Source organism: Canis aureus, chromosome 18 (genome assembly GCF_053574225.1).
Source record: "Canis aureus isolate CA01 chromosome 18, VMU_Caureus_v.1.0, whole genome shotgun sequence".
Lineage (NCBI taxonomy): Eukaryota > Metazoa > Chordata > Mammalia > Carnivora > Canidae > Canis > Canis aureus.
Window position 1 is genome coordinate 42,512,885 of NC_135628.1, and position 26,979 is coordinate 42,539,863.

At 38.1% G+C, this 26,979-nt stretch overlaps 1 protein-coding gene and 1 long non-coding RNA gene across 8 annotated transcripts in view; one reads left to right on the top strand and one right to left on the bottom strand.

The window, feature by feature from the left end:
* Positions 1-26,979, bottom strand: part of LOC144288918 (uncharacterized) — a 255,559-nt gene that overhangs the window by 159,038 nt on the left and 69,542 nt on the right. For 2 of the 7 annotated variants that reach the window (XR_013356983.1, XR_013356981.1), the window contains exons 1-2: positions 7,966-8,175; positions 6,772-6,855 (exon numbers count right to left, since the gene is read on the bottom strand). The exons of 1 other annotated variant lie outside the window; for it this stretch is intronic. Coding sequence is in view for 1 of the 6 variants with exons in the window: in XM_077856953.1 (XP_077713079.1) it covers positions 6,772-6,855 (84 nt within the window). In the remaining 5 variants the exon portion in view is untranslated. Of the gene's footprint in view, positions 1-6,771; positions 6,856-7,664; positions 7,802-7,944; positions 8,176-26,979 lie in introns of those variants that run through there. 4 more of the 7 variants (XR_013356979.1, XM_077856953.1, XR_013356982.1 and 1 more) reach the window with 3 other exon arrangements.
* LOC144288356 (uncharacterized) lies at positions 8,238-25,356 on the top strand. Its single transcript, XR_013356301.1, has 3 exons — positions 8,238-8,653; positions 20,018-20,453; positions 25,245-25,356. It is a non-coding gene; the product is annotated as an uncharacterized LOC144288356 (long non-coding RNA).

The window sequence follows — 26,979 nt, forward strand, 5'->3', positions numbered from 1 at the left end:
TTCATGACTTACCCTGACAACTAAAAGGCAGAGAAATAGGTCTGACACAGCAAAACTCCGACTTAGGGAAATGCTTTCATGATGGATGCATCACGCAGACTGTGAGGCAACAGTGGAGGTGGAAACAACACCAAGTCAGACCAACAGAGGAGACAAAAGGGTGTGCGTGGTGTGGAGAGTACTGCTGGCAAGTCGGCCATTTCTGTCGCATCTGCCACAGGTGGGGACCCTGCAGTAGCAGCAGGGCGAAGCGACATCTTGTGGACCAGATGCTTGCATAATATAAGGGCCTTTTTTAAGAAAAAAAAATTCAATGACATATAAAATTATGTATTGATGTGAAGATTTATTTAGAAGGGGCCCAGGCAGGGGAAGGGCCCTGAGGTTTAAGCTTCATTGGCTTCCCAATAGCCCAATAGGCCCACCACTGGTAACAGTATCTTTCTCCTACAAGACGGATGCTGCATGAACACAGCTCCAGTCGGTTGTGCAATGGCCAGACTAATGAGGGGCTATGTCTTTGTCTAAGTGTTTGTAACGTCTGCTACAGTTTTACAAAGATTCATGTTCTGTTAACATTTCCATGTCATAAGGTTACCTCTTCATCATGTCTTTCCAACTGACAGGGTGGGCACTTGATCTTGAATTTGACTCCCAGCCTTTATCTCAACCTCAGGATTATTTTGATTAGAAGGACATGCAGATTTGGGCTGTTAAGGGCTAGATCAGATCCCCTGAGCACACAGAGAGATCATCTGAGGCTTTGTGGTGAAGTCTTTCATGAGACTCTGTATTCTTTTGTGTTCTCCCTCCCTGTAATCTTCTCCCCAGGGATCACAGTATGATCCAAACAGTCACTTGCCACTAATACAACTTGTGATCAGTAAAGTTGATTCAAAATCAGAGTCAACTTCAAGCAATTTGGAGATCTAAACTAGTCATTTTAAGCAGCAAGTTAGAGGATGTGAATGCAAAACCAGTCTAAAAAACATTAAAAGGAGATACCATTGGAAATAACTGGCCCTTCATGGATGAAGACCTCAAATGTCATTAAAAAGGATAAAAAAAAATAATGGAAAAGATTTTTAAGCAAGGCTCTGTCAACCTAATGTCTTATTTTGTGGTAGAGACAGTCTAACTTTATTAGTCTTAATTTAATTGTTTATCTCAGATGAAATCTGTGGGATGGTGGGTCCCATAACCTTCTACACTCTCAGACCAACTGTGTTTTACTGGTTGATTCCAGGAGGAAAATACAGCAAATTTCTTCTAAATCTTTCCATTCTGCTTTCATTTATTGACTCAATAGGATTAACAGTTAAAGAATCCACTCCCCTTCAATCCAACACCAGCAGGAAAATCTTGATGCTGCAACTGCCTTTGATATTAATATTCTTTTTTTTTAAGATTTTATTTATTTATTCATGAGAGACACAGGGAGAAAGAGAGGCAGAGACATAGGCAGTGGGAGCCCAACGCGGAACTCGATCCTGGGACTCCATCCCGGGACTCCAGGATCACGCCCTGGGCAGAAGGCAGGCGCTAAACCGCTGAGCCACCCAGGCATCCCTGATATTAATACTCTAACATTTTATGAACTAGAAAGTGGCAAATAAGCTTTTTTTTTTTTTTTTTTTTTTTGAGGAAAATTAGACCGAAGGTCCCTAGAGAGGGGTTTTGAGCTGGATGGACACAAGTGAGACAGTTAACTCCCTTCTACACAAAGCTGGTTGCCTGGAAGGTTAGTCCCCAGAGCTGGTGTGGCCAGTGGTCATAACAATGCTATCAGAATAACTGTCTCTTCCAAAAGGAATTGAGGCATCATTCCAGGGCGACACAACACATTTCCCACATTACAGAAAGAATCATAAAATTGTCAAAATTGCTATGACTGTTACCTATCAATACATGCAAAGTCTATGTTTTTTTTCATTAATTCAACTAACATTTGTTCAGAGATTAGTTTATGTCAGACACAGGTATGTAGAGATGCTTTTGAGGAACTTAAAATACATTATATATATATATATATATATATATATATATATATATATATATGTGTGTGTGTGTGTATTTACCTCTCACATATTTACCACACAGATACCATACCTTCCTACACACACACACACACACACACGCAATTGGTTATTTCCAGCTATTTTAACTATCTCTTACAAACCCAAGAACCTCTGAGTCACTTGAGAAGCCAAACATGTCACAAAAGTTTAATGAAAAGAAATCATGAATTCATAGGAGAAGCCTTTGGGCCCCACACAGAACCCATGTGCTCTTCTCTCACAATTCCAACAAGCTCGATTATCTCATGTCCAATATAGCAGTTTACAAAATAAAAGGCCAATACCAACAGGAGGGGAGAGAAGCTATTAAATGAACACAGGAAGTAAAAAGTATAATAATTTTGCCCAGGGACAAACAAAACTACATCCTCAATAATGCATGAATTACCAGGCGAGATTAAATTTGTTCAACATATCCCGTTATGAAGACAAGGAAGTATACAATTCATTTTAGAAAAAATATTTTGTTTTTAAGCTGGTACTTTGTTACATTTCTTCAATAGTACTGCTAAACAGATGAGCTGCTATTATGCAAAGACATTTGTCACATTTATCAAGTTTTGTCTGTCACTAGTTTAGGGAATGAAAATTATAGATAGGAAAATAATTATAGGGTGGTAAGTGTGATATAATATACACTTCTTCCACTGTGAAAATACTCTAGCAAAACAAAATTTTGTGTCCCAAAGAAATCCTTTGGTGACAGGGTAGGGAGGTTTTGTCCATTCAAAAGACAAGGCTCAGGCTCTGTCTTCAGCATAAATCCCCTTGATTTGTGACATAATAGTTTGCATGACTAATGTTTTTGATTCCTCATTTCTATGGACTGAACTGGTGAAAGTGATTCTACTTTCCCTGGAATTCCCAAGACCTAAAAGTGAGCTTTTTGCCATTTCAAATACAACCTGCACAACCTGTTTTCAAAGCCTCTGAAGTGAGGTGATCCCTTGCACCAGGAAACCATGGGAGAGCAAGATAACTTGACAATCTGAAAAGTATTGCTGTTCAGTAATGCCGCCCACTTGCCTCCCATGGTGCTGGAGAACTGGTATTTGTGACCTCCATGACAAATTACACACATCATAGACACGAAGTGCTTCATTTAAGGGGTTCGTTTGCAAGAGAACATGAAAGCAAGACCTTATAATGAATTCTTAGGATACTTAAGGCTTAAAAGCAACTGATGTAAATTATTATAAGAAGCAAAGGGATGCTTCCAGAATATGTACAAGTGTTCAGAGTAATTACATGAGAAAAAGTTCCTCTCTCAGTATTTCCAAATTCGACAACTCTATGAAGAGTATAGTAAAAGCTGGAGGTTGTGCGCCATCTGATTTCAAGATTTAGAATAAAGCTATACAAATTAAGCCCATGTGGTATTTGTGTAAGAATAAACAGAAGACAGTGAGAAATAGATCAACACATATAACTGATTAATTTTTGACAAAGATTACTCAATGTAGGAAAATAGTCTTCTCAATAAATGGCTTAAGAAAAATTGATGTCCATATGCAAAAATCATATGGTCTTTACCACCATATACAAAAATTAATTCAAAATGGTTCATTAGCATAGATGCTAATACTATAAAACTTCTTGGGGGAAAAAAGAATGGGTAAAAATGTTACCTTGATTAGGCAAAGATTTCTTAGGACATAGAAATCATGAACCATGAAAGAAAAAAATTGGTAAACTGGACTTCATTAAGTCACTTCATTAAAAATGACTCCTCTTTGAAACACAGCATTAAGAAAATTCAAAAGCAAGGCAAAGACTGGGAAAAATATTTACAAATTACAAATCTGATAAAGGACTTGTATCAAGATATATAAAAGAATGCTCAAAACTTATAAGAAAGCAAACCATCCAATTAAAAAAATAGGCAAAAGAATTGAATAAACAATTCACTAAAGAAATATAAATATGGCTAAAAAGAATTAAAAATATGGCAAATAAGCATATGAAAAGATGCTCAATGTCATTAGTCATTGCAGAAATACAAGTAGTATCACAAACCATGATGTGGCTCTCAGAGTGGCTAAATTTTTTTTAAAGATGTATTTATTTATTTATTTATTTATTTATTTGAGAGACAGAGAGCAGGGGGAGGGGCAAAGGGAGAGGGAAAAGGGGAGAAACAGACGCCCAGCTGAGCGAGGAGCCCAGTGTGGAGCTCTACTAGGGGCTCCACTCAGGGCTTGATCTCATGACCTTGAGATCATGACCTGAGCTGAAATGAGGAATCAGTTGCTTAATCAACTCAGCCTTCCAGAAGCCCCTAGAGTGTCTAAACTTTTAAAATATCAAGTGTTGAAGCTTCGGAATAACTGAACTTCTCATACAGTACTGGTAGGAATGTAAAATGACACAGCCATGTCTAAATGAGTTTAGCAGTTAAACATTAAATTTAAACACAAACTTACCATATAATGTAGGAATTCCATTTCTAGAAATTTACCTACAGAAATAACATACCTCCAACAAAAACCTATATATAAATGTCAACAACAGGGTATTTATAGCCACCATAAACTGGAAACAACCTTAATACTCAATAACTGGTGAATGTATAAACAAATTTTGGTACCTCCATACAATAGAATACTACTCTATAATAAAATATATCAAACTACTGATATGCACAATGGTGTGAATCTCAAGAGCTTTGTGGTGAGTAAAAGCCGGATTCAAAGGCTTCCTACTACATTATTTCATGCTTCTGAACTTAGCCTCTTTAACATAATTAAAATTGCCATATAACAGAGGCATATTACAGACTTCCAGATTTTTGTGTGCATTTTCTATTTGGTCAAACTCATAGTTGTTGTTTTCTCCTTAATTAAACTGTTTATCAATGGAAATTAAAGAGCTTCTCCTGAAATTTAGCCAAAAGCTTTTTACCATTGGATGCTCAGTGCTTAAAACTAGTTTTTGGCCAGTTTAGACAGCCTCCCTCTCTCCACTTTGAAAATGGCCTAACTTCCATCTTGCTTCTGAGTCTAATCCCATCAAAGAAGACAAATGGGGACAATATGATTGATAAGGTTCTAGAAGAAAGGAACTCGAGAATTGATAAGAAAGATGGTAGCTGGTACCAAACTGGAACTTCACAATTTAGAATGGAAAGATCTGCTGTGATGGTGGTACCTGTCACCCACCAAATCTTCAGTGAACTATGCATTTGTAGTTAATGTGTTATACAATTTAACCCATTTCTACAAGGGATCTAAGCACTTAGTCCTTCTTCAAAGTAGAAGTAGAGGAAAATGAAAGTCACCACTATGGTACAGTCATATGCAATTATAAGAATGACACAATTTGCTTCTCTAAATTATTTTGAGAATTAAATAAGACATTGAAATAGCTTGTATAATACCAGGCACTCAATATATGTTTACCAAGCTTTTATTTCCTTTCACTTCCTTTAGGAAAAGGAGAATATTTTTAGAAGTGGAAAAACCTCAGAGTTTATCTTGTCCAGTGTTTTAACTTTACAAATGAGAAAACCAGACTCAATGAGACTAAGTGTATTGTCAAGCTTACCCAGAGTTAGAAGTTCAACTTCCAGTTTACACACATATTTTTCCTAAAGCAACACATATTTTTCCTAAAGTACCTGCCTTCAATTGCTCCGAGTAGCAGAGCCTGGGAAAGATTGAGGGAGAAGAGTTTTGCTCTATATATTCAGGGATTGTGGACTACTTTGCTTCAGGCTCTATGTTTGCTTTGGCTATTTTCATTTATTTTTTACTTCAAGAATGAGAGGCAATCTCCTCAGAGATTGCCAGATTTAGCAAATAAAACACAGTGCACACAATAAGATTTGGGCTTCGGATAAACAATGTATAGTTTTAGTCCCATGAAATATTTAGAACATAATACTGGCAACTTATCTGCCAACGCTATTAGAAATCAAACAACAGGTAGCTCACAACTGTAAAGATTTTTTTTTTTTACCTTAAAGCAAATAAACAATGATAAAATGGTCCTGCATAAATCTTAGCTTCATAACCGTTTCTTCCCCATGAACATTTTTCCTCACCTAGGATCAGGACCGCTATAATGAACAGACTCTGTGGCCGAGGCTGAATCTGCTGGGGATGGTGATAGGGCAGGAAAGAGCTGATGAAATTCCTGAGCAGCCTGGGGAAGACATGTTTTGCTAAACAGGAATACCTAATTGTTTCCAGACAGACCAGAATTCAAATCCGTCTCTCTCATACTAGCTGTGTGGCTCTATGACTTTGGGCAGGTTACTTAAACTCCACCACACCCACCCACCCCTGGAGTCTGCAAAATAAGGATACCTTAAGATTTTCTGAAGATCAAATATGATAATAGGAAGAAGGCACTGTGATCACTGTGCCTAGAATATAATAGCTACTCTTATAATTATCATGTCTTAAATGGTACATACATGTTTTATATACTTTTCTATGCATTTGGTATAGTTCACAATAAAAATTGTTTAAGCAAAATTGCTAGATGAGAGGTAGAGTGGTGAGGGCCTTGAAAGCCAAAATATAGAGTTTGGATGCTAAATTTTATCTTGTAGTTATAGAGGAACCATTGCTATCTACACAGTATTTGGGGTCCTGAATCCAGGAACCTAAGTTCCCTTTAAAAAACTACCTGGAAAATGGTGTAGCATATGCTTTCCAAGCACACCTAAACCGACACAGGGTGAACTGACCTGCCTCCTAAGCGTCTTCGGCTGCTCCCTCTGCTCCGATCTTGACAGAGAAGGAAATAAGAAGTTGTAACTCTTCCCATTGATCTACATTGTGGTGTATGAGAAATTAACAGGCATCAGACACAACCAGGAATAATTCCTATCCATCACTTATTTATTAGCAAGATGGCCTCATCCAAATCAATCAACTCTTTCTGAGGTCTGTACAATAGGGATAATATCAGGGTAAGGTCTCAGAATTAAGACTCTAGAGATTACCTGTTATAGGAGATGCTCAGTATCTGTATTTTTATTTCCACTTTGTTAGAACACTACCCTTAAGTTTTATGAGTCATAGATCCCTGAAGTGCTCTTTCTCACACCCATCATAAAAGTCTTGTGGGGCGCCTGGGTGGCTCAGTCAGTTGAGTTCTGACTCTTGATTTCGGCTTGGGTCATGATCTCGGGGTCATGAGATCGGCCCCATATGGGGCTCCCGCTCCACAGGGAGTCTGCTGGGGAATTCTCTCTCCTTCTCCTTCTGCCCTACCCCCAGCTCACACACTTTCCAAATAAATAAATAAATGAAATCTTTAAAAAATAAAATAAAAATCTTGAGACTCGGTTTCAGAAGACTGCCCAAAATTGAGGACCAGTCATTTAGGCCAACATTGTTTAGAAAATTCTCACGGGATCCCTGAGTGGCTCAGCGGTTTAGTGCCTGCGGTGGGCTCAGGGCGTGATTCTGGAGTCCTGGGATCCAGTCCCACATCTGGCTCCCTGCATGGAGCCCGCTTCTCCCTCTGCCTGTGTTTCTGCCTCTCTCTCTCTCTCTCTCTCTCTCCCCGTGTCTCTCATGAATAAATAAATAAAATCTTAAAAAAAAAAAAAGAAAATTATTTTACCACAGGCACCTGGGTGTCTCAGTCCGTTAAGCATCCAACTCTTGATTTTAGCTCAGGTCATGATCTTAGGGTTGTGAGATCAAGTCCCCATTGGGACTCTGCACTGGGCATGGAGCCTGCTTAAGATTCTCTCTCTCATCGCTTCTCGGCCTTTTGGCTAAGATCAAGTGAAGAATCTCCCTCTCCCTCTGCCCCTCACCGCCCCCCCCATCATGAGCACATGCTTGCTCTTTCTAAAGAAAAAAAGAAAAGAGAATTGTTTAACCAAAATATCTTAGACAGTTGACACCTGAGTGAGTCAGATTCTTACTCAGCCTTCCATTTGATGCTGTGTAGGCTGCAGTCCTAAGGTTCACCCTTCCCTTGCTCATGCCTTTAGAACCTGCAGATATGTGTTATCTGCTCCTTCTGTTTGGTTAACTTCAAGAGCTTCTAATCTTTTTATAACCAGTTCTGTTGGCTGTTATCTGGATTTCTTGTAGTGCCTTGTCTATTGTACAGTTTAACAGACCTCCACCCTGTTGCCTGGCAATCAGAAGAGCAATATAATTATTTAACAATGTGCTAGAGTTCTATCAGAGAAGCTCCTTAACTGGACATTTACATCCTTTGCTATTTGTGTGTGTGTGTGTGTGTTTGTGTATGAAAAGTATTACCTGAAGGTTTGTTTTTTTTTTTTAAAAAGCTGGATTTTTATACAATTCCCTGGGCTAAACACCAAATAAGGACCCAGAGCGCCCTTCTGTCAAAAATCCCCCCTTCTTATCTCTCCATGCAGTCTCTTGGAGAGACAGCTGCTGTTTTTTACAACCTGGAAAAATTAATCAGACCTATTATTTTAGTTTTGCAGCTCTGTTATTTTCTCATACAATCTTACCTCTCTTTCTACTATGATGTCTTTATCTGTGTGACTCCAGGGACAGTGAGATCTCCAATTCTAAACCTAATCGCAGGATAACATAAGAACTGGAAAAAGTAATGACTCTGGGTCAAGAGAGGTAAGTGTTCATCCAGGCTCTGCCTCTAACCATGTGACCTTGCCAAGGCAGTTAGTTAACTGCTTTGGCTTCAAATTCCTTATTGATAAAATATCTAGAGAAGACATATTCTCCTTTAGGTTTGTGCTGTGTACACTTTCACCTCTGAAACACCTATCCTCACATTTATGGGTTTTCTGAATCATTCCCAATCACCCAGCAGAAAACTGCTTTTACTTTAGTTCAGTATTTGACTCTTAATTCTTGCCAAATTTCTACTCATACACTCTCGTATTAACTCCAAATGGCTCAGCTTGACTTAACATGAAGCACCTCACACATACTTCTGAATATTCACTATAGATCCACTAACCTAGCTAGAGTTAGATCTACTATTCTCTGTAATTTCAAAAACAGTCATAAAATTTTATTTTTTAAAAGATATATATTTTTTTTAATTTATTTAAGGGGGGGGAGCATAAGTAGGGGAGAGGGAGAAGGAGAAGCAGACTCCCCACTGAGCAGGGAGCTTGATATGGGGCTCAATCCTAGGACCCTGGGATCATGACCTGAGCTGAAGACAGAGCTTAACTGACTGGCCACCAGGTGCCCCCCCAAAAAAATTTGTTTTAAATAAGTGAAAATGTTAGCCATATAAATTTTAAAGTAAAATTCATAATTTAAAACTGAAATTATATATTTCTTGGTCAACTTGTGAAATTATTAACAATATTTTTCTTTAAAAAAAAGTGGAGTGATAGAGGAGGGTTAACTTTAAATTAGGTTAGTTATCCTCATTCTATGCAAGATGAATTAGAGGGTAATAACCAGATGTATTATGTTTATGGAAAGAAAAAAATATATATTCCAAATGTGGATTTGAAAACCTTCTCAGTCTTTCTTGAGACTTAACAGGGTTCTTTCCCCCTCAGAGCCCATCTCTCCCTGGTCACCATTTCAAGAAGAGCTGATTAAAGCATAGCAATAGAGCTCAGTGTTCCAGGAAACTCCCCAGGGCCTGGCCAGGAGCCTTAAGATAGGAGGTACCTACAACTTGAGTCCAAATCCTTGCATTATCAGATACTTCCAGCCAGGGTGAGGACCAGCTAGTGACACGCACAAATTTTACTGACCACAAGCTACACCCAGCTCTGGAATAACAGCCTCCTATCCCCATCCCATGGTTATTCTAGAGGAAGCAAAGAGGAGGGACATCTTAACTTCAAAGGTGAACCTATGTTAACATTGAGAAGAGGCTAGGTGTTTCATTGGTGGTGTTTTCCTTTGAATGTAACTGCATGAAAGTCAATCCCTGTAAACTTGAGGTGAGGTATTGCACAAACTGCTTGTTGTTCTGATTGATCTCTCCAGCCCTTCTTTTTTGGCTAGATTCAAGCTCCCCCATTTCACTGGACCACCCATAGTGCTTGAGTGATCGTCTAGTCTTCAGTCTCACCTTGCCTGCACTGTCAAAGTACTCTCCCTAAAAACTGTAATTCAACTGGGATTTCCCTTAACCTTCATTTGTTCCTGATCACCCTCAGGGTATAGTCAAAGTTCTTCACCGTTACCTACCCAAAGTCTTCCATAATCTTGACCCTTCATACTCATCTTGCCTCACTCTACATTCTTCTTCTCCCTCTTGCATAGTAAACTCCAGCAGTGTTGAACTTTTCATGTATCTCTGAACACAAAGTATTACTTCAAACTTCTAGAGTACCTTTCTCTTGGATCCTCACCCTCTTGTCCACTTCATTAATTCACATTCAACTCCTCTGATAGATAGATACAACTTATATGCAATCTTCAAAACTCAATTCATAAAAATTGAGTAGAGTGGGAAAAATATCTTGTTATTCGTAGTTGCAAAAATTCTTATTACTAGTAATATTCAAGTTTTTTTCATGTTTATCAGCCATTTATGTTTCTTATTTGAATAATTTAATTCTTAACTTTTATCTATTATTCTATTTTTATAGTGTTTTTTTAAGAGCAATGCATATGAAAAAATAAAATAAAAGCAGGGGGGCCTGAGGGCTCAGTCGGTTAAGTGTCTGCCTTTGGTTCATGATCTCTGAATCCTGGGATTGAGCCCTGCATCACATCAAGCTCCCTGATAAGTGGAGAGTCTGTTTCTCCCTCTCTCTTTGCCCCTCCTTACCTGCTCAAGTGCTCTCTCTCTCAAATTAAAAAAAATTAACAAAAGCAATGCATATGATATTTTTCTTTTTTTTTTGCATATGATATTTTTCTACAAAGAAGATCCATTTGTTTGCCATGTATGAAGGACAAACTTTTTCTTCCAACTTATTGGTTGTCTTTTAATATCTTATTTTAGTGAGTAGTTATATTTCACTGTGAAGAATTTGCTTGTAGTTAAATTCTATCAAAGTTCTATGGCTGATGTGAGCTGATTTGAATTATTAATTATAGCAATAAATTATTCTCTAATTTTTAGTAAAGTGATTAAATTGCATTAATAAGAACAATAGCAAAAACCAGTTTATAAGTCACAGCCCCCAACATAGAGTGGGGGTTCAATAAACCACTGCTGAATGAAAGAGTGCACAGAAAGCCAGAATCCAAGTGGTGAAGCTACAGCCTTTCTATCTTTAAGTCCCATCTTTCTTCTGACTTTAATGGCTTCAGAAGTATCAAATACAAGATGTCATAAAAAGTATCTAAGCAAGTACCATTTTACCTCTAGTTCCTAGTATTTCTTAAAAGGTGACTGTTCCATCTGGAAGAGATCTGAGAAAACCAACCAAACCTTAAGTTTTCTCTATTCCAGAAGAATGCAGGGAAGAACTATTTCAATCTTACCTGAGCTGGTTGGTCAAATTATATAGACATTTTAATTGTTCTTTTGATTACACTTGATCCAGAACTTCTAGTACCTGCTCCCAGACCTACTGTGATAGTCTGGCCTCTTGAGCATTCACATAGTTATTTTGGGACTAACTTGGCCAGAATTGTTAGGGCCAATTCCATCCCACACACTACCAGGACCTAGATCCTATATTAGGTTATGACTAGTGTCCAGACTTGGAGGCAAAAGGAGGTTCAATAGTGGCCTCTGGCCTCAGTTGCCTTATGTGATAGATTGCTTAAGGGCCTGAATCGTATTTTTTCAATACCTATCATATAATGTGAGAGATTAGCTTTTCCGGGAGAAACATAACATTGAAGATATTCACAAGTCATCCCAAACAATATGGAAAACCTTTTGGATTCCATTTTAAAGATGACACAAAAACATAAAACTCATGCAACTATCTGATATGTGTTGAGAACTTCTCTGGGGATAAAGCAGATCTGGAGATATCTAAAGCATAGATACTTGTAATAAGTCATCGTAAATACATATAAAAGATGAAAATAAAAAAGCTAAAACTTTTAAAATATAAGAGTCTAAAGCTTAAGAGTCTAAAGGAAAAAAGACAACTCAAAAGGACATAATATAATAGTCTTAAAAGTCATCTTTTTATAAACAATGCCTTTGCCACTATTCTACAGCAGCAACATGACATGCCACACTGTTTAGGTCTGACCCAACTTCTTATCTCCAGCCCCAGCCTCTCCCCTGAACTCCAGACTCCCTGAGGAATTGAGTCTGTACTCCACCAAATACTGCCTTCTCCACTTGGGAGCTTAACAGGTTTCTCAAACTTAACACATCCAAAAGGACACCCCAAATCTCCATCCTAACACCTGTTTCTCCAGTAACATCCTTTATCTCAGTTAATCGCTACTGCCATTTTAAGTATTCCAGAAACAAATCTTATACTCTTGACTCCTTACCCTCTTTCTCTCTAATGTCCAATCCGTCACCAAATCCAGTTGCATCTATATTTAAAGCATACCCATACCTCTCTCACCTCCACTGTTATCATCCTGATCCAAGTTACATCATCTTTCTCCTGGACTATTGCAGTCTTTTCTCAACTGATCTTCCTGCTTCTGTCCTTGCCTTCTATAGTCTATTCTTAACCAAATAATCAAAGTGGTTGCTTTAAAATAGAAGTATAATAATACTCTGACCTTCGGTGGTTTTCTATCCCTCAAGGTAATATCCACTATCTGCGGTCTTCTATCATCCCCTACTTCCTCCTGAACCTATTTTGTTCCTTCTGTGCTTTGTGAAGAACTCTTATGATGTTGATATGTTACTACTTTCTAGAATATAAAGTTAGTCTTTCAACTAGACTAATTATATAGCATAAGTTACATATCAGAACAAGAAACACATGTCAACTGAAACTAACATTTGTGGTATAGGAGGATAAATAAAGTTGTATCTTGTGTTATCCAGTAACGCACATTTCTGCCAAGTCAAACTTAACAGGGACCTTCAGAGCTAGCTGGGAAGGACTCATCAAATTGTACTACAGCTTTTTTGGACGGGAGGGCCAGAGTTATCTACTGATTCATACACATACATACACACATGTCATTTCTTTTTTGTGGTGAAAACACATAAGATCTAGTTTTTCAGCAATTTTGAAGTATTTAATACAGCATTGTCTATAGTCAGAATGTTAGATCTTCAAAATTTATTCATCTTTTAGTTGCAAGTTTATATCTTTTAATAACATCTCCCCAATTCCCCCAGCTTCTGGTAACTACCATTCTACTCTGTTTCTACAACTTCGTCTTTTTTAAAATTTTATTTATTTATTCATGAAAGACACACAGAGAGAGAGAGGCAGAGACACAGGCAGAAGGAGAAGCAGGCTCCATGCAGGGAGCCCGACGTGGGACTCGATCCTGGGTCTCTAGATCACGCCCTGGGGTGAAGGCAGGCGCTAAACCGCTGAACCACCCAGGGATCCCACAATTTTTATCTTTCTTTGACTAGCTTATCTCACTAAGCATAATGCCCTAAAGTCCCATCCATTTTGTTGCTAATGGTAGGATTTTCTTTTTTCTCATAGTTGAATAATATTCCATTGTATATATACCACATCTTCTTTATCCATTCATCCATTTACTGATAATTAGGTTGTTTCCATATCTTGGCTGTTGTGAATAAAACTGTATAATAAACACAGGAATGCAGATTTCTTTTTCTTTTTTCTTTTTCTTCTTTTCTTTTTTATTTTTGGCTGAGTAAAGTATATTTTATTGATAGTACATGACAAGGTAAGGATCCCCAAGTCCCTCCTCTTCTTCAGGGGGCCCGGGTTGGAAACTGTGAAGGTAAGGAGATTCTCAGTATGTTGGGGGATGATTTGGGGCAAGGACTCCCCAACAGCTGAGGGCTTCTCTCTTCCTCTTGCTCTTGCTGGGATTGGTGGTCCAGGGCACTCTTACTCCTTAGAGGCCATGTGTACCATACCGTCTGCCACCTGGTTTCTATAGCCAAATTCATTGTCATACCAGGAAATGAGCTTAACAAAGCTCATTGAGAAGAATACCAGCCCCAGCATCAAAGGTGGAAAAGTGAGTGTCACTGTTAAAGTTGTAGGAGACAACCTGGTCCTTAGTGTGGCTTTAGATGCCCTTGAAGGGGCCCTCTGATGCCTGCCTCACCTGATTCTTGATGTCTATACAAAGACAGCTTTTGGCAGCTTTCTCCAGGTGACAGGTCAGATCCACAACTGACACATTGGTGGTAGGAACACAGATAGCCATGCCACTGATCTTCCCATTCAGTTCAGGGGTGACCTTGCCTATAGCCTTGGCAGCACCAGTAGAAGCAGGGATGATGATCTGGGCAGCCCCTCAGCCATCACACCCCAGCTTCCCAGAGGGACTGTCCATGATCTTCTGGGTGGCAGTGATGGCAAGAACTGTGGCCATGAGTACTCCCCACGATGCCAAAGTTGTCATAGATGACTTTGGCCAGAGGGGCTAAGCAGTTGGTGGTACAGGAGGCATTGCTGATAATCTTGAGAGAGTTGTCATACTTTTCATGATTCACAGCATCACAAACATGGGGGCATCAGCAGAAGGGGCAGAGATGATGACCTCTTGGCCCTGCCCTTCAAGGACCCCAGTCTTCTCCATGGTGGTAAAGATCCCAGTGACACCATAACATACTCAGCACCAGTATCACCCCATTTAACATTGGCAGGATCTCACTCCTGGAAGAAGGAGATGGGCTTTCCACTGATGACAAATTTCCTGTTTTCAGTTTTGACTGTGCCACGGAACTTGCCATGGGTGGAATCATACTAGAACCATACCAGAACATATAGACCATGTAGTTAAGGTCAATGAAAGGGTCATTCATGGTGACAATGTCCACTCTGCCAGAGTTAAAAGTAGCCATCTTCACCAGGCTCCCAATATGGTCAATCCATTTACTCCAGTCTTCACCACCACATCTTGTGGATGCGGCTGGCACTGCATCAGAAAATGTGTCTGTGTCTGACAGGGAGAACTAGAGAGCCAAGATTTCTTTTCAAAATCCTGTTTTAATTTCCTTTAGAATGAAACCCAACAATGGGATAGCTGGATCATATGGTAGTTGGATTTTTATTTATTTATGTTTATTTTTAGAGAGAGAGCATGACATAGGGAGGGGTAGCAGGAGAGAGAGTATCCCAGGCAGGCTCCATGCCCAGTGCAGAGCCCGATGCCAGGCTCAGTCTCAGAACACCAAGATCATGACGTCAGCCAAAATCAAGAGTGGGCCACTCTTGGCTGGCTCAGGGCCTGGCTGGCTCAGTCAGTTAAGCATCTTCCTCGACTCAGATCATGATCTCAGGGTCCTGGGATCAAGCCCTGCATCGGGCTGGGAGTCTGCTTGCCCTTCCCCCTGTGCACTCTCTCTCTCAAATGAATGAATAAATAAAAACTTTAAAAAATAGAGTGGGCCACTCAACCTACTAAGGCACTGGTAGTTGCATTTTTAATTTTTTGAGAAATCTCAATAATATTCTCCATAATGACTTAACCAATTTACATTCCCACCAACAGTGCACAAAGGTTTCCTTCTCTCCATATCCTCACCAACACTTATTAACCCGTCTTTCTGGTGATAGCCATTCTAATAGGTGTGAAGTGATATTTCATTGTGGTTTTGATTTGCATTCGCCTGGTGATTAGTGATGTTGAACATCCATTTCATGTACCTGTTGACCATTTGGATATCCTCTCTAGAGAAATATCTACTAAGGTCCTCTGCCTATTTTTAACCAGATTATTTGTTTTTTTGTTATTATTATTGAGTTATATGAGTTCTTTATATATTTTGTATATAACCTTTTACCCAATATGCAGTTTACAAATATTTTCTCAGTTGTATAGGTTTCTTTTTAATTTTACCAATTTTTTTTCTGTGCAGAATATTTTTAGGTTGATGTTGTCCCACTTGTTGATTTTTGTTTAGATTGCTTGTGCTTTTGATATCATACCCAAAAGCTTACTGCCAAAACCTGTGTCAAGGAGCTTCTTCCCGGGATCCCTGGGTGGCGCAGCGGTTTGGCGCCTGCCTTTGGCCCAGGGCGCGATCCTGGAGACCCGGGATCGAATCCCACATTGGGCTCCCGGTGCATGGAGCCTGTTTCTCCCTCTGCCTGTGTCTCTGCCTCTCTCTCTCTCTCTCTGTGACTATCATAAATAAATAAATAAATAAATAAATAAATAAATAAATAAATAAATAAAGGAGCTTCTTCCCTATGTTTTCTTCTCAGAATTTTACATACCAGGTCTTTCTTATGCTTAAGTCTTTAATCCACTTCCAGTTAATCTTGATGAGCAGTCTTAAGATAGGGGTACATACTTTCATTCTCTTTTGTCTTCCTTTTCTATAATCATTCCTTTCTCCTTCCCTCCTTCCTCTCCTTTTTTTGTTCTTCTTTTGTTTATAGAGTTTTCTTTTTGTCTTTAGATCAAAACCGTGTGTGTGTGTGTGTGTGTGTATGTGTGTGTGTGTGTGTGTGCAATTGTGTGTTGGGGGTGGGCTTTTTAAAGGAGTTTTCCAGTATTTACTTTATGAAAAAAAATTTAGTTTTTCTCTAACTTTTAATGAAAGCCAAATGTTAGAAATAGTAATTAAAATGTTTACATTGAAGTAGATTGCTAGATCTGCAGTGTAGCCAAGGCTGGCAGCTTTTGATAAATTAGAATGAGCCACACAGGCTGGTCTTTTTTTTTTTTTTTCACTAAAATGCCACAGTGTCCTGAAAGCAATTCCACCCCACACATTACCCTTGTTTCAGATCAGATGAACTGAGCAAAGAAAATGCCTCCCAACATGGCAAATTACCTACTGTATCAAAAGAAACTGGAAGATGTTATCAGTGGGAAGGATGGCTTTAGAAAACATGCACATCAGGATTTTGATGTAAAGTTTGATTTGGGGGCTTTTACCAAACTGCCCTTCATTAGGGGAAGCATCATTACAGGTCATTCATGTGACTATCGTTCTACTTTGACCAGTCCAGGTACCACTGATACATTTCAGAAAATAAAAAAAGAAAGGAAGGTGAGGAATCTTTTCTAGCTCACTTTCCCTAAATGCCTTTATGTAAAAAAGGTTTCCCAGACCCCCAGAAGCACTTGTTTCACACTCTTCTGAGTGAATAAACCTTCTGTAGTCTGGAAACGTATCATTCTGAAAAGTTTCCACACTTTCTGGTGACACAGACATCTGGCAAAATACCTATGGAGCCTTCACATCTTCACATAACCCCCGCCCCCCCATGTAGCACTGCCTTCTTAATGAAATAAAGGAATTGCTGGTGAGCAAACCTTGCTGATGGCCTTCAATATTTAAATCAGACCTCCTGGGTGGCTCAGCAGTTGAGTGTCTGCCTTTGGATGAGGTTGTGGTCCTGGGGTCCTGGGATCAAGTCCCATATCAGGCTCCCTCCAGGGAGCCTATGTCTCTGTCTCACTCTGTGTCTCTCATAAATAAATAAATAAAATCTTAAAGAAAAATAAATCAGACCTTCTAATCAGGGAATAAATCATCCCACATTTTCCCATAATTTGCAGTGAATTTAGAAATTATCATGTAGATTTGTGGTGCTTAACACTGGCTACACACAGATATTATGTGGAGAGTTTTTTAAAATATCGTTGCCTGTGATCCATACCTGGGAAGGACAGGTTGTCAGTATTTATTGGAAGCATTTACACACTCGCCTTCCCACTAATTCTAATAGATAGCTGGGCTAAGAACCACTGGCTGTTGAGGGATTTCTGATTTTTAACTCTGTGTTTTTATTGTTGTTAGATTTTCTTTACTGGCACCCACTAACGTAAGCCTTTCATTTGGCCAAATAACTTTCATTTCATATGGTAGGATCAGAAACTTGAAACTCTTGTTTTTCAAGTGATCGTTAGGTATACATGTCAATACTGTGTCTGTGGAATGTTCTAAGTTTCTCTAGTGGTAGCCAGGTTCTCCAGAAGAAGGATATATAACCTGATTGCTTGGAAATATTCAGTAAGTCCAGGTGTTAACATATAAATAGTTCTCAAGTTCATGTTTAGCACCTTAAAAATCTATCATCAGTTGCATAAAAAGCCAAAAACGGCCAAAGACTCATTCTCAGATATTAGAGGGCTTCTTCTCTCAAGGAAATTTGGTAAGGAAAACACAAGTTTTAGTTTGGTTTACATAAATGTGTGTGTGTGTGTGTGTGTGTGTGTGTGGGTGTGTGTGTGTGTGTGTGTGAGAGAGAGAGAGAGAGAGAGAGATTTTGTTAAAAAGAAAAAAAGCAGTATCAGCAACATGCACACTTTTATAAACATAAAAGTAAGAGTCTTATGAAAGTAAGAGTCATACAAATAAAATGTGTGTTAATGCTGCTTCTGCTGCATTTGTGGCAGATTAATTAAATGACCCGTGCCAATCCATTAAGGCTTAAGCAAACCAAAAAATTATTCTCTCCTCCACCAAAATCATAATCCTTCTCAAATTCTATTGGAAAAGCTATAAGAGAAAAAATTTAAAGGTGAATGTTTTTATGAAATAAATTTTTTTCTCATAAAACTGCTACTAAACAAAAAAGTCAGTCAAGTTCTTCTTCCCCTGTCTATGCATATTTATTTCCATGCAATAAGTAAACTGGATTATGCAAATCCCCAGAATAGAAAACTCCCAGCATCTAGTGGTTTTTTGCTAAATGAGGAATAAGTCACATGAAGAACAATCTTTTACAATAAAATGAGTATGTTCTCTCTTAGTTTGATCTTATTCACTATCTCCTGTGTGTCCAAATGCAAAAGAGCTCTGAGATTGAATATAATACAGGGTCAATTCTCCTTAGAAGTATTCTACTTCTTTATCAATACCTATCAGTCCAGAAGAAAGGTCATTTTCCACTGATTTACCAACATGTCAACTTTGTATTATCAACAAACCAAGCTTCCATTACACTGTAATAGAAAAAGAAATCGTGAATGAAGGGAGACAGTCCCAGAGGCAGAAAAGGAAAGGTGACTGTTGTCAGAGCAATCAGGAAGTCTTCTCTAAAATTAGCTTTAATTTTGATACTCAAATGTGATTTTATCTATTTACCGTGACAGTTGTCTTTACACTCATGACAGGAAGGACAATCACCCTCAACACATCATCTTCCACAATAGATCTTATAGCTCATTCGAAAAGTCAAGTCCAGTGCTGTACCTCATCAAGAGGTTAATTTAGGAAATGATACTTTAACTGGATGATGAAAACCTCCATGTTGCAGGTCAATATTCAATCACCATCACATGATGAAAAAAAAGAGCAAACGCTGGAGCCAGGATATAACTCAGTTTTGTTTCATAAGTATGTACGACTTCAAGCAAATCACTTTACCCTCCAGAACTTCACATTCCTTATCTGTAAAATGATACCCACTTTGTAGAGATATGTCCTTTTTAGGATTAGGAGTAGTATCTGCAAACTGCCTAGCACATAATTGATACTCAATAAATCGTAGCTACTATTTTCCATAACTTCTATAAAGAAAAGTAACCTGTGAATGGCTTATAGAAGGTGCCCAACAAAATGAATTAGTTGTTTATTAAACATCTTTGTCTACTATATTTATTCATCCTTTTTGAGTCTACCATTTAAATCTAAGTTAAAAGAGCACCTGGGTGGCTCAGTGGTTGAGTGTCTGCCTTTTGCTCAGGTCCTGATCCTGGGGTCCTGGGATCGAGTCCCACATCGGACCCTGCAGGGAGCCCGCTTCTCCCTCTGCCTATGTCTCTGCCTCTCTCTAAAACTTAAAAATAAATATTTATTTACCAAATAATGACAAGAGTCATTTACCAAAAAATGACAAGATAAACCAGATTTTTAAAAAATATGAAATCATGTAAATGTACCAAATATACAGTGGGAAGCACAATCCAACATGAGCTCTGATGAAATTGAGTTTATGTGGCAGAGCTTGAAAATCAGCAAAGAGAATTTCTGACTCTCTTTTCTCTTCCCAGATGTCCCCACTTGGCCGTGACATTAGCCTAGGCACAAGTAGTCATCAAATCCAACATGCAGACGGAGCTTCAACTCACATCTAAAAAAGCCACATGAGAGAGCTTTGTGGTGAGGCCTGGGAACTGGAAAGAGTAATCATGATGACCAGGGAGACAGAGAAAGAGAAAAGAGGGAGAGAAATATAGGAAATAGAAAGAAGGGGAACTGACTGAAGCAACTAATAAGGACCCTTATCGTTCTGGATGCCTATTTTTAAAACTTCTTATAGTAAAATAAAACACAGAAGCCAAAAACTGCACAAAGTCATAGCTTAGTGAATTATTAGAAGGGGAGCACCTGTAACCACCACCCAGGTCAAGAATGGAACTTTGGTAACATCCCTGAAGCACTTCCATCTGTCCTATTCCAGTCTCAACGTCTTCTCTCTTCCCAGAAGTAAGCACCCACCTGACTACCATCATAGTCATTCCACTGTTTCTTCATGTTTTTATTACTCAAGAGTGGACCTCAAACATTCTAGTTAAGATTTGCTCTTTTTAAAAATTGGTATCTCTTTTAAGTCATTTTTATTTTCGAGATTTCCTGTCTATCCATTTCTTTTCTTGGCAATTTATCTGCTGAAGAACCCAGGGCATTTGATCTGTAAAGATTCCCAGGATCTGAGTTTTGCCAATTGCACACTCATAATGTAGTTCAACATTTCCTCTGTCCTCCATAGTCCCTGCAGATTGGCAGCTAGATCCAGAGGCTTGATCAGACTCAGGTTCTATACCTTGGGTAAGTCCATAAGTGGTGATGTATTCTTTTATCAGGAGGCATATGACCTAGCTCTTTATGTTAGTAGCCTTTGATGCTTGATGCCTAGATACTTTAATTGATTAGGGATTGAAAGATGGTGATATTCTAATTTTATCGGTATTTTTACATTTATTGGCTGGAGTATTTATATAAAGATATACTTCTTGGGGCGCCTGGGTGACTCAGTCAGTTAAGTATCCAACTCTTGATTTCAGCTCAGGTCATGATCTCACAGTTGTGAGACTGAGCCCCAAACAGGCTCCACACTCAGTGTGGAGTCTACTTGGGGTTCTCTCTCTTCCTCTCCCTCTACCCCTCCACCTGCTCACTCTCTCTCTCTAAAATAATAAATAAAATCTTAAAAAAAAAAAAAAACTTCTTTCATCTACTTTAAATTACTCAGTAGTATAACCCATACAGAAAATACAGGATAATTACTTGATTCTTTCCTCTTATTTGCCAGTGTTCAAAATAATTAATTCATTCTTTATCATCATTTAAAGGCGACTGATTAAGGGTTTTGTTTATATTATTATGAACCTATATGGATTTAAACATATTTGATGGTTCTGGCTGTTTCTACCAGACTGCTGCCATGAATACCAAGTTATCCCTCCAGTGTTTTAAAGGAAATGGTTAATACCTAATGCCAGGTATTTCTTGTGTCTTTACTTGTATGTGCCATCAGAAGGTTAGAGTTGGATAGATTTGCTAATCCTTGTTACCACCAATTTGGCAAAACCTAGTTTTATGAACCCGTCCTCATTTGCGCTAAATAAAATGACAGCCCTTCCAAATACTGGAAAACATACAATTTCACAAATTCATCCTAAGTTTATCATTTTCTAAAAAATACACATAATTTTCAACTTTACTGAGTAAATAAATAAGTCAATTGTTAATTAATTAATTAATCTCAAGAGCCCGGGAGTCATGGAAAAAGAAATATGAGCCATTCAACCAGCAGAGGGAGTACAAGTTAACTGACAAATCCAACCTCCCAAACTCTGCTTTCCTATTGGTGAAATCACTGATAATGTTTTGGAGTGAAGGAAGATACCAGGAACAAGACAAGACATATCTGTGCTTCTCTGAGTCTGTTGGGTGCAAAGAAACAACACCGATTCTTAGTGAAGGGAAAATACAACAGTAAGGGGGAAAAAACTATTCCCATGAATTCCATCAGAGCCTTCTTTGCTCAGAATATAATACATCATTGCCCATAGCCTGATTGATAACTGTCTTGGTGGATATGAAAGGAGGAAGATATGATTACTATACTTTTTGTAAATTTAAAAAATAGAGGCATCCAGAGGTGATATGAATTCTCTCTAGTTACATCAATTCAGAGCAGAAGCAAAATTTAATATAAATCATCCAACTCCCATCCCAACTTTTCACATGGGACGTTAAAGGGAAAAAAGGGGAAAAAGTTACAAAAGTACTTTGCAGTTTTTCTCCTTGTCTCTGCTAAGAATGATTCAATCAAGGCAAGAATAAGAGCTTGAGAATATAGAGCACCCAAGCACTCTCTGATTTCTTTGCAAATGTTCCTCTGGAGTTGGTGCTTTAATTTCTAATCAGTCTGAGTCAATAACGTATGGTTGTCAGTACCATTGTTGACTCTCACAATTTCTTGTCTCAATCCCATAGTTCCTAAAGCTTGGGGCTGGGGGTCACTGGCAGGGGTTTCGATTTGGGTCTTTCTATGTTTACACAATAGGGCAAGTCAATATCTCTCCTGTATCAGTGAATTCTGGACTAAACTGATCTATCAAGCATTGCAGACAAATGAAGACCTTTAGGGACAGAAAGAAGGCTCTCTGGAAGTCTCTTCTGCTTTTACATTTCATTGAATCCACAGACTCTCACTTGCTCCCCACAGAGATCTGAATGCAGCTGAATAAGAAAGGAAGAAAAGTCTCATGAGAAGAATGGAATGCTCTTACAATATTTTTAGGCTGCAATGTATACTGAATTCCATTCACACAGTCCTGCAGGAGGTTTGGCCCATCTTCACAGAGCATGCCACAACTCCTGCTTATTGCAACAGATATGTACATTTCTCAAGGACTGACAATAATTAAAGAAAAAACAAACTGGGAGGTTCTTTGCATAGGATTGTTGAGGCAGGCTTTCCCTTTTTCTTTTGTCGATACCTGTTTTATAAAAAGGATGATAAATTGGTGTTGGAAAGTTCAAATTTCTCTCCAACCTGATAGGCTCCTAATTGTGTACCTAATTCAAACCAGTTTTGGAGATAATGGAACTACTTCTAACTTCCCAAGAAGCTAATAAAAAGACCAAGAAATTTTTGAAGAATCTACCATCATTTTTAAAGAAGTAAAATTAACATGGAAATAAATTTTTATGAAAAAAAAAGAAAAAATTTTCTTGGAGACGCAGTTTGAATAAATGAGGACTTCTTGGTGGTGGCCATAAAAGAATGAGTTCCATTCTTCCTTTCACTGAACTCAAAGTATACAGGTTTCTACTTGCATGTTTATTTGCCTTTATTCTGTGAACCTACTCTGTCTATCACACATCAACAGACAGCAGGGCCTCCTGAAGTCCATTCCTTCCCAGCCCCGGAGCCTTCAACCTAGAGGCAAGACTTTAATCACTTCCAAGTGTTCTAAAACACCTAAGCTCATTTAGCTGTGTGAAATGAGTTAATGAAATCAAGGTCATTGTTTCAGATATATATAAGATGATTCTGCTAATCTTGTCCTCCTCTCTGTCAAATAAACACATTATTACCAAACATATCTATCCCCACTGGCATTGTAAATCCATTACTCACTGAAAGGGTAGGAGGATATGGTTGAAAACAAACTGTATTAAACTTGTCTCAGCTGTCTCATAGCTCTATGAACTTATGTAGATTTCTTATTTCTTAGTGCTTCTGCTTCCTCACCATAAATTAGGAATAATAATAGCATCTACTACCTCATAAGGCTGTTGTAAGGATTTAGTACGTTATTCGTGTTATGTGTTTAACACAAAGGTGGGTACATAGAAATGCTTAATCAATATTATTTTAAGTTCAATTTAATGCTGTTGGTATTGTTGTTATTATTACTGCTATTCCTGTTGGACATTTTAAAGCCCAAGTTCCATAGTGCTAATTGTCCATAAGTATGTGTTACAGTTTAAGTTCTGTTACCATTGGTATATATTGGCTTTAAAACTCAGATCAAAAAAAAAAAAAAACCCAGATCCACGAGGTACTTAGAATCCAGAGAAGGTAATGCATGTTCATGAAAGCACGAGGGAGGCAGTAAACCTCTACTCTCAAAGCCACTTCATACATCACACACTTAAATCAACACAGATGAGCAGCAAGTAACTCATTGGTGCTCACTATGACTTTTCAATCTACTAAGGATGTCTCCTAGTGATGAAGCTTAAACAGATGTTTAGTAATGAGGAGTATGGGTATAATTTTAGACATGAAAAATAAAGTCTCCCTTCTTAACAAATCCAGAGTGCAGCCATTTATCTATTTTGCCTTTTGGGAGAAAAAAAGAAATGAATTAGAAAAGTTTTCTGTTTCATTTTCATTTCTTCTCTTTTTAAAATAAAACATGTCATTAGTTCTACACCACGGAAGTCAAACAAAGGAACGAATAATTCCCTGATGGTTTAGAGAAGTATCAATATCTATTTCAGATCATCCCCATACCAATTTTTAGTGCACATCTACACAACTTAATCACTCCTCTTTAGCTTGGGTGTGTAGACTAGCTGAGAAGTATATCTTTAAGACAGATGGAAAAAGAGAATGTTCCAAGTACTTGTTTACATTTCAGTAAAAAGCAGTGACAAAAGGGGAGCAGTCATGAATATTACTAAAAATATCAATTTCTAGACAACTCCTCTAAGTGATTCTGATTCAACCAGATCGGAGTATGACCTGGGAATCTCTGTTTTCAACACTTGTTCTGGAGATTCTTATGATCTGATACACTGGGGACACTGATCATCTGTTGCTTCTGCTTGCCCAACATCTCTTCTTTCCTCTGATAAAAGCACCTCAATTTTCCTTTGAGAAAGCACTCTTCCCAAGCTCCCAGCTCCTGTGGGGGGTTGGGACTGACTGCACCACGAGCTCTATAGGGAGCCTTGGACCCAGACCTGTTCAATCACTGTAATCAATAAATATCTCTGGTCACACTGATTGGTTCAGAGATAAGTCTAAAACTAAATCCTGGAATATTGAAACCATTGGAAAGAGGAGCTCTCTTTTTTCTGGATTTAGGAAAATTTATCCACACAAAAAAGAAGCCAACACCAAGATGTAATAAATGGAAAAAGGAAAGACAGATTGATACAGAGAGAAAGACAGAGAATGGGAATGAGAATGAATATCTAGATTACTTTGTTTAGATTCCCAGACTCAGACAATTTTTGTTTGTTTGTTTTCAGGAAAAAAACAGAATCCATAATGACAGCAATCAAAGAAACAAAATGGAAACACAACTCAAAGTTTACAAATTCAGATGGAAATGTAAAAAACATAAGCTATATAACCAGTTAATGACTGTTTTCTAAGAGTTTATTAAATAAGATATAGGAAACTATGGTAATCAGATATAGAACATAAGAATGAGTGTATTGTGGGTTTTTTCTTAAATACGTCTTAAGTTTTTTTTAATTTAAGTAATCTCTACACCATATGGGGCTTGAATCCATGATTCAGAGATCAAGAGTCATGTGATCTTCTGACTGAGCTAGTCAGGCACCCCAAGAGCTTATTTTGGTTTTTATATAGTTTTTCAAACAAGAAAGAGTTATGTTGAAAAATATATGTATATATGTGCCAAATAACAGAACTCCCAAATACATGAGGCAAAACCAGATAGAAATGAAGAGGAAAAAATACACAGTTTAATAATAATAATTGGAGGCTCCAATATCCTACTTTAAATAATAAATAGAATAGATATAAAATCAACAAGAAAATAGAAGACTTAATGCTATACACCAAGTAGAACTAAGATATATCTATAGAACAATCTATACAGCAACAGAATACACATTCTTCTCAAGTACACATTAAATATTCTTCATTATAGACCATATGTTAGGGCACAAAACAAATCTAAATAAATTTAAAGGATTGAAATAATACAAAGTATGATCTCTAGCCACAATAAATTGAAATTAGAAATTAATAGTAGGGATCCCTGGGTGGCACAGCGGTTTGGCGCCTGCCTTTGGCCCAGGGCGCGATCCCGGAGACCCGGGATCGAATCCCACATCGGGTTCCCGGTGCATGGAGCCTGCTTCTCCCTCTGCCTGTGTCTCTGCCTCTCTCTCTCTCTCTGTGTGTGACTATCATAAATAAATAAAAATTAAAAAAAAAAAAAGAAATTAATAGTAGAAGAAAATTTGGGAAATTCACAAATATATGGAAATTAAACAACTCACTGCTAAATAATCAATAGGTAAAAGACCTAACCAAAAGCAAAATTAAAAATACTTTGAGGCAAATGAAAACGAAAACAGAACATGCCAAAATTTATGAAATGCCCCTAAAACAGTGTTTACAGAGAAATTTCTAGCAATAAACACTGGTTAAAAAAGAAGAAAAGTCTCAAATCAATAACCTTACTTTCCCCTTCAAGAACCTAGAAAAAGGGGATCCCTGGGTGGCGCAGCGGTTTGGCGCCTGCCTTTGGCCCAGGGCGCGATTCTGGAGACCCAGGATCGAATCCCACGTCGGGCTCCCGGTGCATGGAGCCTGCTTCTCCCTCTGCCTGTGTCTCTGCCTCTCTCTCTCTCTCTCTGTGACTATCATAAATAAATAAATAATTTAAAAAAAAAAGAAGAACCTAGAAAAAGAAGAGGAAACTAAATGCAAAGAAAACTGAAGAAAGAAAATAATAATGATTAGAGCAAAAATAAATGAGATAAAGAATAGAAAAACAAATAAAATCAATGAAAATTTGTTCTTTGAAAACAACATCAAAATTGGCAAACCTTTAGTCAAACAACCAAACAAAGAGAAGACTCAGATAACTAAAATAAATTATTTAAAGATTTATTTATTTTAGAGAGACATATAGGGTGTGGGGGCAAGGGGCAGAGGAAGAGGGAGAGAGAATCCTAAGTAGATTCCATGCTGTACATGAAGCCCAACTCTGGGCTCAATCTCACA